Here is an 11288-nt window from a genome sequence, read left to right as displayed (position 1 = left end):
AGATGCCTTTGAGTGGTTGTGTTGGAGACGAGTACAAACTAACTCATGGGATGCCTAAAGAACAAGCAGATATGTCTTAGAGAAAGTATAACAAGATTTCTCTTTAGAGGGAGAGATGACAAATCTTAATCTCACATACTTTGGGCATGCTGTTAGAGGGGGACCATTCCTTGGAAAGGGACACAATGCTTGGAGAGATGGGGAGTCAAAGAAAGGGTGGAATACCCTCAACAAGATGGATTAACAGTGATTGTAACAATGGGCTCAAGCTCATCAGAGATAGTGAGGACAGCACAGTGTTAGGATCCTTCATTGCTTCCACACCAGGCACAACTCAATAGCACCTAACAAAGACAACAACAACAACAACACCACATTCAGCCAATAACAGGTCATAGTCTGTGAGCTGTGGAATATTGCTCAAGGGTGAAAGTTTTAGGACAATCATTGTCTAAGAGTTTCATTAGTCCACACAATAGACATGATTTTGTTGATCTTTTCAATAAGATTCCCAAAAATAGTAATGTTCTTCAGACTAACTGAAGTGAATGTGTAAATGTTTATTCTAGGTGACAATGTATTCTGATAAAAAGATGTATTTCCCAGTTTCTCTTAATTTTATAGCTGAATATTGAAATATAAGTAGCAATCATAGGGTGGCACTTTCATAAGTATTCCCCAAAAGAGACTGATCAAGGTGGTGGGACATCCTTTAGATAATCCTTCTCCTTCTTCTCACTTGGAATACCATCACAATGGGTAGTTCTCCAGCAGTTATCTCATGGCAAAAGCCTCGGACTAACGCTAGCAGAGTTGAAAGGCAGTTGGCACCAGGGTTTCGATGCTCCTGGAACATCCACATCTGCCCCATACTATCTATCACAGCTTTTTCTCTGGAGTGGGAAATGAGTACACCTCTATTGTGATGAGGCCACTTACATGACTTTAAAATTATATATAGGCCAATCTGTGAAAGTTGTACAGTGAAAAAGGAAGACCAAAGAAGTGACTCCTTTGTATTGTGATGCTGGCGCAGAGCATTTACTATACCGTGGACTGTCAAAAGAACAAACAAATCTGTCTCACAGGAAAAAATCTGTCTTGGGAAAAGCAGAGGATCAGAGAGAGAGAGGAAAACCCTCAATGAGATGGATTGACACAATTACTAACAACAGGCTTACACATGATAGACACTGTGAGGATGACTCCGGAAACAGCTAGTTTCTCATCTGTTGTTTTAGAGGGACTCTTATTATGAGTCCTAATAAGCTCCATAGACACCCAACAACAACAAATGCTAATATAAGAGAAAGAACAAACATAAGAAATTAAGGGTAAGGTACACATAAGTTAGTTGAATAGAAGAGATGATAGCCAATTTGAAAGATAGTAATTATCACAGGATTCAGAAGAAATCATTGTACATGTAGAGGTGGGGGAAGCATGTGTTTAAGAAAAGAGCAGGAGCTAAATTGCTCACATCCATCCTTTTCAGTGAGTTGCATTATCTTCCTGAGGCTGCACTAGCTGGTGACGCAGGATTTTGGCCCAATTCTGAAGACCCCAAGTCTTCACATTCTGAGCAGCTCTCTCTAGTGCCACTTGCCATCTAGTTGCCGGACTCTTGCCATTTAGTTGCCGGACTCTTAGTGACCCCACTGGCATCCCCGTAGGCCTGTGCTTCATAGAGTTCTCATTGGCTGGGTTTGCCTTACTTCTCAGGTACCTGTGGGTGGACTCAAACCTCCAACCTTTCCGTTAATAGCTGTGCACATTAAATGTTTGCACTACTCAGGGAGTCCAACTATACACCATGTTCTTTTCCCTCCCACTGGAATGAAATCTGAAAAGATTTTTCCACTTGATAGCATCTGGGATGCTGGTAGTATATGAATGAACCAGCGTGATTACCAAGGATCACAAAGTCGAAAGGGAACAAGCAGGAAGAGCCCTAATGAAGGAGACAACACACACATGGCCCCAGCTGGGCGATTCTCATGCATGAGTTCATCAGTGGGGCTGGAGGGAAGAATAAACAAGGCCCACAAGCAGTCCTACAGAATCTATTCAAAGCAAACATCCTATCCCCGAACGCATCAGTGCACCGAAGGAGGGAACACGTGTGGATGTGGACATCCGCATGGGGGAAGCAACGTCATGTTCGGGGCGGGGGGAGGGGGGTGTCTGTGTCTTCAAATCTCTTTTCCTTGAGCCCCTTGTGAACAAAGCTTTGAGCTCAGAAGCTGCTTCTGAGCGTTTGCTTCTTCCCCAGACATCGCCAGCTGCTCTCTTTCTCCGCGCTCCCATATTGCCAGAAGGGAGACGCAGAATACATCTCCTGTTGCAATTTCTGGTTCCAACTCTCGCATTTGTGAACCTGGAAGGTCCACGCAGCTTTCCAAAGCTGTCTGAACCAACAGGATGTTGAGCAGGCGCGCGAGGCTGTTCTCTTTGGGCCGTGGGTCACCTTGGAGCGAGTATGCAGGGAGCCTCAAACTTTACTCAGCTGGTTATTAAATAGGCCTGACTTAAAAAAAAAAATAAATAACTACATCCTAAAACCCAAAAGCCAACAACTGGAATTATTTTATTTCTAGATACTTTCTCACTTTCTTGCTTGAGTGATCCCACTCTCAGTGTCTAAAGAGCATTGAAGAGACCCCACAACCCTCTCCACAGACCCAGGGAGAGTAGATTTTACAATCAAATGGAAGAAAGCTTTAGCGATTCAGTTCTGTGTCCTAGATCATGGAGACAGAGGGTCCTGTGCCTTGAGCACACTACTGTCTGCCCACAGAGACACAATTCCTCCTCTCTTCACTTCCTTTTCCCTGCCTTCCAGGGTCTTGCATAAACAAACAGGTGCTCAGACCCTGGAGGAGATAGACGCCTTCAACACTGGCCCAGTGGGGTGCAGCGGCCCCTGCACATTTCTGCTGCTCAGAGTCAGGCTTCCCACCGGCCCAGAACCCAAAACTGGAGGAGGTGGCCCAGGCCTCCAGCTTTGACTCAAGTCTGGAAAGCCAAGCTGTTTCAGGGGCTGGACAGAGGAGGCTGTTAGAAGACAGCCGGCAGCCGCCCCCAGGGCTCCACTGCTGCTGACCGGCCAGTAGAGGGGGCACTCCCAGAGAGTCTGGGGGGATTGGAGCCGGCCGGTGGCCTCCGCGTCTCGGGGGCCAGGCACCTGGGCGCACGCGCTACGCCCCGGCGCGCAGCCTCTTCCGCGCCTGTTGCAGGCGGGCTGGCGGTACAATTTCAGAGTGGCGGGGCCAAGGCGGGGACACCTCATAGGGGACTCATGGGGACCCACGCATGCAGCCACCGTCTCCAGGCCCGCCGCGCCCCGCGACCACCGCATCCATCTTCTGCTATCCTCAGCAACCTTCGCAGATGTCCCTGCCGCTCCCCAAGGGAGGCAAACTTGCGCTCCAGGGGCACCTTGAGTAAAGTCATTGACACCTGGATCTTATTCTCTGAGGGGCCCAGTACCCTTTAAAAGAGTTTACTCCTCAGGCGCCCTTAAAGTAGGTTTTATGTGGGCTTTTATCAAGAAACTTTAATCAAGCTGTGTTTAGCCTCTAAGCGGCCAGACTTATTTAAAAGACACAAGCAAAACCTTCCATTTTTCACATCCACTCTGGTGTTTGCTGGAAATTTGCCACAGAATTTAGGCTTGAGTTGAAGGTTACTAGGATTTATCATTGTTTCCCCAGAATGTTTAACCCTGTGGGCGCTTCTTCTTCAATATAAGATACTTAAAAAAAAAAAAAGTAAATGCTTAGATGACTTTGTTATAAACAATGAGTTTTATCTCATATAATTTTGAAATCCAGAAATATTTCTGAAATGTGGAGTTTTGAAGACAGAAAGCAGCTGTGTATCAGGAAATAATAAACATCGTGCAAAAATATCACAGCTAATAGATGTCCTTTATGAGTGGAAATATCTATATTTAATTACTTTAAAAATGTGGGGTGGAAAAACACAATTATACATTGTGATAACAAATCTTTACAGATAGTTTCTGAACAATACAAAAGAAGTGCTGATTTTTTTTTTGCTTTATGATTGCGATAATTGTTGCAAAATTACGACACCACCTACCCAAATATTATGTTGCCCCATCTGCAAATACTTGGAAAGGAATAGTTACCAATTGAATGCATTTAGATTCATCATTAATAAGAAGAAAATTGCATAGCTTTTATGTTGTTGTACCATCCTCAAATGCACTTTGCAATATCATTATCAGCTTAGTAATATTCTTGATATTTTAAAAGTCCAATCCTTCAGAGATACATAATATATAATTCCTAATAATTATGAACACATCATTGTATTATCTGATTTTTATAACATGCATTTTTATAATTACTGTACAACCAAAATAGACATTGAGTTCTGCCGAGTGCATGTCTTATTCAACAGCATATTTTTAGACACACTGTATAAACAAATTAAGTAAATTTAAAACAAAATAAAACAAGGGGAGAAAAATATCCTGCCAGTAGAAACAGAATCACAGTGCTTTACAGACAAAAGGAAAGGAAAGGAAAAGAAGTTCTCATACAAAAAAGATTTATTATTACATAAAAAATGTTCACAATAGTTGAAACACACTTCAGAAACTAGTAAACACCTTAGCTAGAGCTGTGCCAATTTACTCAGCCCACAAGCATCTGCTTTGTCTTAATTAGACGGGGGAGGTGAATGACCACTGTTTATTTTCATTTTCCTCATTAATTATGAAAAACTGCATTTAATTCATCTTGCATGGTGAGAGATTGGCTGCGCAGATGTAAGTCGTAAGGGAAGTGGCTGTCGGTGGGCAACCTGAACATGGCACCCTGCCCAAGGGGACCCCTGGGTGGCACTGCACAGTAATGCATGCCATAATTGTAATTTTTGCCATAGTCCAAGGTTTCTTCTTGCTTCAGGGAAAATATCCCATTATAGTTAATTGGGGGAGGACTTAAGGGACCTTCAAACTGAGGGCTGGCACACTCAGGGGAAGTGCTTTCATAGAAGGATTCATACGCACTGCAATAATTGTAGGGTTTCATGGACTTGGAATTATCAAGAGTTCCATGCCCTGGAGGCGTGGTGAGCTCAGGGCTGTGGTAAGGTGGGTAGAAAGTGGAGTAGGGTGACCTTGTGTGGTGCGCAGCCTCCCCTCCCTGGCCCATCAAGAAGCTCCTGGCGTTGAGCTGCAAGCATCCTGCCACCAAGTTTGTAGTTGGCTGGGAAAGACCTTTGCACAAGTTTTGGACGAACGTGAGCAGATCCGGTCTCTTGCCGATTCTCAGAATTTCGGAAAGTGCCCAGATGTAGTTTTTGGCCAGGCGTAAAGTTTCTATTTTAGACAGTTTCTGGGTTTTGGAGTAACAGGGAACCACTTTTCGTAAATTGTCCAGAGCGTCGTTGAGGCCATGCATCCGGTTCCTCTCGCGCGCGTTGGCTTCCTGTCTCCTGAACTTGACCCTTTCCAGTCGGAGCTTGGTTGTCTTTTTTTTCCTAAGGCCCCTCCTTCTGGGCAACCCGTTTTCATCTTCCTCTTCCCTGTCTTCCTCCTCTTCTTCTTTCTCCGTTTCTTCTCCAGGAGCCCTTTTGATGCTCTTTCCTCGAAGGACAATCTGTTTGGAAAAGCTTTCTGGTTTCTTAATTTGCTTCTGGTCCTCGCATTCTCTAGAAAACTTTCTGCACATCTGGGATTCTGGCATTACAACAGACTCATCAAACGGTAGTGTTAACATGGTTCTCTAATCTTAAATTACCTGAAAAAATGCCAGCACAATATTTAAAGTGTTTTCATTTTTAAAGTTTGCACATTTAAAACACATTTAAAGACTTTATGATACGAATGCAAAAACTAGGGGAAAAGATCGATTCCGAGGCTAATTTTTAGACATTAAATATAATTTGAGTTTATGTGGACTAGGGATTATAAAAACATTAACACATGCATTAGGGTTAATTTATACAGGCAAATTATTAAAAGAAACTAAAGCATGAAGCATTTATTGCAATACCACCACCATCTCTCTTTTCATTTTAAACTGGCTCTTAATATACAAAAAAAAGGACCATGGAACGCAAGAAAATGCAAAACATGATATAGCAATGCAGAATTTCATTAATTCGATTCCCCTGAGAACAAAATGAGAAGAGAAACCAGTTTTTAAAACGAAAAGTGCTCTCTTCCCATTAGCTGACAAATTAGTGCTTTATTTTTGGTTTTTGTTTAAGGCAAAAAAACCCAAACACCCAACCCCACCTTTAACTTTATTTTCAGTATCATGCAACTATAAATTTAGACAAGTGACTATTGGAATACACACATTTAAAATAAAATTAAGCAGAGCAAATTTAAAAACTAATTTCTTCCTAATCAGTAAGGAATTCTGTAAAAGTGCACTCTTTTCCCTAGTCTTCAAAAAGAAAAGAGAATTAAGCTAATTTAGCATAAACTCTATAAATAAATTAAAATCATTGATATTTTCATTGCTTATCTAAGAAAATGTTAAGAGTGCTTTTGCATTGAAAATTTCTCCGAATGTAAATTGTCTGTTTACTGCTTTTCAAATCACCCTGAACAAAAAAACCACTCTCATAGTGTTTTTGTTCTACGAGCCACGGAAGTCTCCCTCTAGCTAATATCTGTCAGGAACGGTCCAAGGATTCTGGCTGCAATTGTGCACGTGTGTTCAGAATCCCGAATGAAAGGGGAAAGGAATTTGTGTTTCAAAGGCATTTTTGGTTTTCATTTGGTGAAACAGCAAGTATTTTCCTCTAAAGTCTTCCAACAAACAGGCACAGTAAAACAGAGACTTTTCAATTTAACAATCTCCAGCCCCCTGCACACACACACACACACACACACACACACACACACACAAACTTAGTAATGTCCACATACTTGCAGTGTTACATAATAGCAGTGAAAGTATGTGATAATTGCATCATAAGAATGAAATAGGATGAGAGGTTAGAGATGGCAAAGAGCATATCAATACTACAAGACAGTGACACTGTATCTTTAAATACTTGCATGCAAAGCCAGCATCAATTGAAGAATATCTTTATTTATATTACCTTAGGTTTTAATTTCATTCAATAATCAGTTCTCATTTTGGGTCTTCCAAATCTTTTCAGGCTGAGTGTCGCATCGTCTCCTCGAGTCTCTAGATCTGTGTATATCTGCACTATCTCATTGATCTCTAAAAAGTGACATTGATGCCAACTGCCAGAGCTGGTACCCATGCCATCTGCTAGTGACGTCACAGGGCAGAGAGAACCATGTGATCCTCTCTCTTGGGACCTTCATTCTGCACTGATCATCTGGCATCCCTGTAAGTGGGTACCAGCATTCATGTATCAACACAGAAGGTTAGACTGATAGGGAAAAAATCTGCACCAGCATTTCCCATACAGTAGGTGCCTTTCTCCTGGAGCTGCTCCGGCTTCACTGGCAATCTGGAGAAAGAGCTGTGTTAGTGCTCAGTTTCGCCCTGCCAACGGTGCAACTGTTAGCTAGTGGTTAATATTCCATTTATTCACAAGGTGGGCTTTTGTGTGTGCGCGAGAGGGTTTCTGTTGTTGTTGTGAATGTTGTTTTGTAAAGATCACCATCCCATTCATGCACCTGGGTACCCAGGGAAAGAATGCCACCGAAAGAAGCTGGAATCAGGAAACTGGTCTGGAAGAGGCTTAACCAAATTTAAATCCATGTAAGCAAACAGGGTCAGCAAAGGTCTCCTTATGCCCTTATTTTGTTTTGTGGCATGTAGCTTACGGGAATGTGTCTGTGTGTTTTCTTATTAACATAGAAGACTTCTGCGCTTCTTAGGAATTTAGAATAAAGGAACAGTTTCTCCATCTGGGGTCTGCGAGAGGCATTTTCAGATGTTTCCCCTTCCTACACTGGTATTTTTCGGCAACTTTTCAGAAATATCCTTAGATAAATAAATACATATATTATATACAGTGCGTATGTTGTTTTGTGTATATGTATAGGCATATATAAATATATATAATGCAGAGATGCTGTAAGTCCATTGTTAACAATTTCAAGGTACATACTTGTGTCCTCTAATGAAAGTCACTCACTTCACACTTTTATTGTCCCCTCTCACCAACATTTACTTGTTTGTTCTTTTTCACTTCATTTTAGACACAATAAGAATAAAAGTGATTACTTAGGATATTGTCTTTCTCTCTGGCATTCTGCTGAGTTATTTAATCAAAGATTAACTTGCCTGGTGTTTGTGGGTTTTGGTTTGTTTGTTTTTTTTCAAGTTTAGATTTTTTTAAATCTTTTTACTCTCCTGTCTCTCTTTTTTCTTGAGAAACATCAATTTGTCTATTTCCCATTTTTCTTACAGATATCCGATTGCTTTTTCCTATCAGGATTATTTCTTCTTTCTCTCCCGCCCTCTACCCTTTGCTTTCTTTTCAGTGTAACACAGTGCAGAAACAGTTAAGCAAACCTGGCACAGCCTTACAGATAACACCTACTGTGAAGACAGGGGCGGGCTTCACCATCTTCCTCATCCTTTGCCCCACTCCCCTGAAATTCACCCCCCAAGAAAAGGACATTTTATTCCAGGGCTGTCTGTCATTAAAGTGAAAAGTACACCTTAAAAAATGTTAAAGGTTGAAAATAAACAAACACAACCTTTGTTGTTTGACAACTGTGTAATCTCTTCCTATGAAGTGAAAGAGTATGCTTTTGGTATTAAAATAATCCCTGGCAGAGCTGGAACTGTTGAATCTGTGTTAGTATTCCCCTTATAAATCTCATTTTTTGAAAGGTTTTACATTCTGCTGCTTAATTGCACTTTGGGTCCAATTTGGCATCAGGATCCCCACACTAAATTAACTTTTGCTCCTGTCATGACCTACACATTTCCGTATCTTCTCAAAAAGTTATTCAACTTTGCCTGGACAGTTACAGAAATAAAATGGGAAAGTGTAAAAAGGAGCATAATTTGTAAGAAAATGTATACATTTGAATTAAAAATTGGGCTATATGTAATTCAGAAGTTAACATAGCTTAGCCTAGCTAATTTTTTCCTTTTTAATGAGAAATTCCAAAGCCATTTCAGAGTTTCTTGTGTACAAAGAGTGTATTACTGGCACAAGGCACATTGAGAATATTTCATATATGTTTTAATTTAAAAAATGACTCATACTTTATAGCAACACACTGTATCTATAGCAAGATGAGATGCAGAATTTTGTTTGTTCTCACGTACGGTTTTATTTTTTAAATGTTAAGAAGCGTAAGTATCAGAATCATGAGCCACAGCAGCCAGCTCTGTCATAAATTTTGCATATCGCACCATAGTCTAAACTTGCAAAGTCTCCAGAAGCTGCTTTCATTACAGACAATACATACATGAAAATCTAAATCCAAAGGCTGCAAGACTTGATGTTTGTCAGTAGAAAATTAGCACCAATGTAGCTCATGGAAAGGGTAGATGTTATACTTTTTCTCTGCATGCACAGACAAGTGAGGAAGAGTTTATTGATGAAAACATTTGCGGCTGTTCTATTCCTGCCTTTGAACATGAAAGAGCAACCTTTGGTGGGGGGTGGAATCCATGTTCAGGATTTCTATTAATCTATTGTTTGAATGTCTTTGCTTTCTTCTTCTATTTTTTTTTCAACAAAAATAAAGGGGAAACCAAAAAGCTGTTAAATCAAGATTTAGTAAGGATTCAGTGTGTTTGTATAATAATCTTTCAAAAAGAAATTTGGTTATGCATTTCCTTCTATAGTTCCAAATATGCAAATGCCTCTGCTGTTAATATGCATTCATAACATACACTATAACGGCTGTTCTACTCTCTACTAAGAAAGCATGTTAGCACCAATACTCCAAGCAGAAATGCATCCTGAATTACAGAGGGAAATGCAGAGTATATTATTACCATCTCTATCATATAATTCCTCATTTTTCAACAGTCACTACATATCAAAGTTCATATCTATAACTCAATTTGATCTTCATTTAACTGATATAATTTTTGTCTCTAGGGACACGAAATTTCACAGTAGATTTTTTTCCAAATATGAGTGCTTGTCTATCCCTCTCTTGCTTTCAGTGGGTAAAAGCTCCTGTTCCACTTAATAAAAATAACTCAGAAAATATAGCCAGTATCTGACTCAGTGGTATGGTAATAGAAACTCAAATTCTAAATTCAAGCTGACATGTGGTTAATTTTAGGTTATTCTGTTGGTACCTGGGTCTTAGTAAATAAAATCTGATTCATTCTCTTTTCCACAGTACCTTGACAGATCAGTTGAGGAAATGACAAACATTTTCTTGGCAGCATAGGACATAAGGCCTGTGGACCTATACAGGATCAGGCAGCAAAATCCAAGGACCAGATTTTTCCTCTTAGATTTGTGACACTTGGTGAGATAACTTTGGACAATTTTTTCTATTTTTCAAAAAGCTTTTCAGACAAATGCTTTATGGCAGTATAGAAAAGCCTATAAGCAAGTTCATTGCTATTTCCTAAAGATTTAAGTCTGTGATCTCCCCTGATTTTAAATAATTTTATGGCTGTAGTAGAGTTCTTGGAATGGAAAGAAATCTATTTAAACTATAGACAAAACATGAAAAACTATCTTCTTCCCCTCAAAGTCTTAGGGGACTTAAAATATAATTTAGTCATGGATATCCAATTGTTTTGTTTACACATACATGCGAAATTTATTTAGCATAAACAGATAATCTGGAGATAATTTGAGATTGACATTGGGATTGAATTTTAGATTTATTTCAGGGTGAAGATGTGATGAAATTGGGTTGTTCTTATGTAGTAAGTTATCTTGTGGTTTATATGACTCACAAAATAATGAACTATTCAGTCTTCTTTTTTAATGTTTACCCAAAGCAGGGCTGCAAACCTTCTGGAAGAATTTCTCCTTATTTTCTTCTCTGGTATATCCTTTTTATTTTAGTTACCAAAGTGTGCCTATCAAATTTGTCTTCTAATTTGTTGTCATGTAAAGGCATCCATATCTGACAGTTAAAACTTCTACTAGTTTGAGAAAACCAGTGTTACTGGGCTGAATTGATTTAAATCTAGCCACAATGGAAAAAAAAAAAGAAAAGCTTTATTAACTTTTGAGATTACTCTGTAAGTAGTGTGGCTTGTATTATGCTTTTAAAGCTGTTACAATTATTTATTGGGCCTGGTTACTTTTTTTATGATGCTGGATTAGAGTTTATAATTTTATTAAAAATATGAACTACACTAGGTTTTGGGGTTTCTTTT

General features: G+C 39.8%; 1 protein-coding gene across 1 annotated transcript; it reads right to left on the bottom strand.

Moving 5' to 3' along the window:
* Nucleotides 1–3934: 3934 nt before the first annotated feature.
* NEUROD6 (neuronal differentiation 6) lies at nt 3935–7423 on the bottom strand. Its single transcript, XM_006887616.1, has 2 exons — nt 7093–7423; nt 3935–5774 (listed from the first exon to the last, which is right to left on the bottom strand). The coding sequence occupies exon 2, from the start codon at nt 5751–5753 to the stop codon at nt 4740–4742; it is 1014 nt and encodes a 337-aa protein (XP_006887678.1). The 5' UTR covers nt 5754–5774; nt 7093–7423; the 3' UTR covers nt 3935–4739.
* Between the last annotated feature and the right edge of the window lie 3865 nt (nt 7424–11288).

The sequence above is a fragment of the Elephantulus edwardii genome, unplaced genomic scaffold, assembly GCF_000299155.1.
Source record: "Elephantulus edwardii isolate Elephantulus edwardi_28Jun2011 unplaced genomic scaffold, EleEdw1.0 scaffold00059, whole genome shotgun sequence".
Taxonomy (NCBI): Eukaryota; Metazoa; Chordata; class Mammalia; order Macroscelidea; family Macroscelididae; genus Elephantulus; species Elephantulus edwardii.
Note: the sequence above shows the minus strand (reverse complement) of the source record. Positions and strands in the feature narration are given on the sequence as shown.

Coding starts and splice junctions, on each gene's coding strand:
- NEUROD6 (XM_006887616.1), bottom strand. CDS start 5,753: ATGTTAACACTACCGTTTGATGAGTCTGTTGTAATGCCAGAATCCCAG.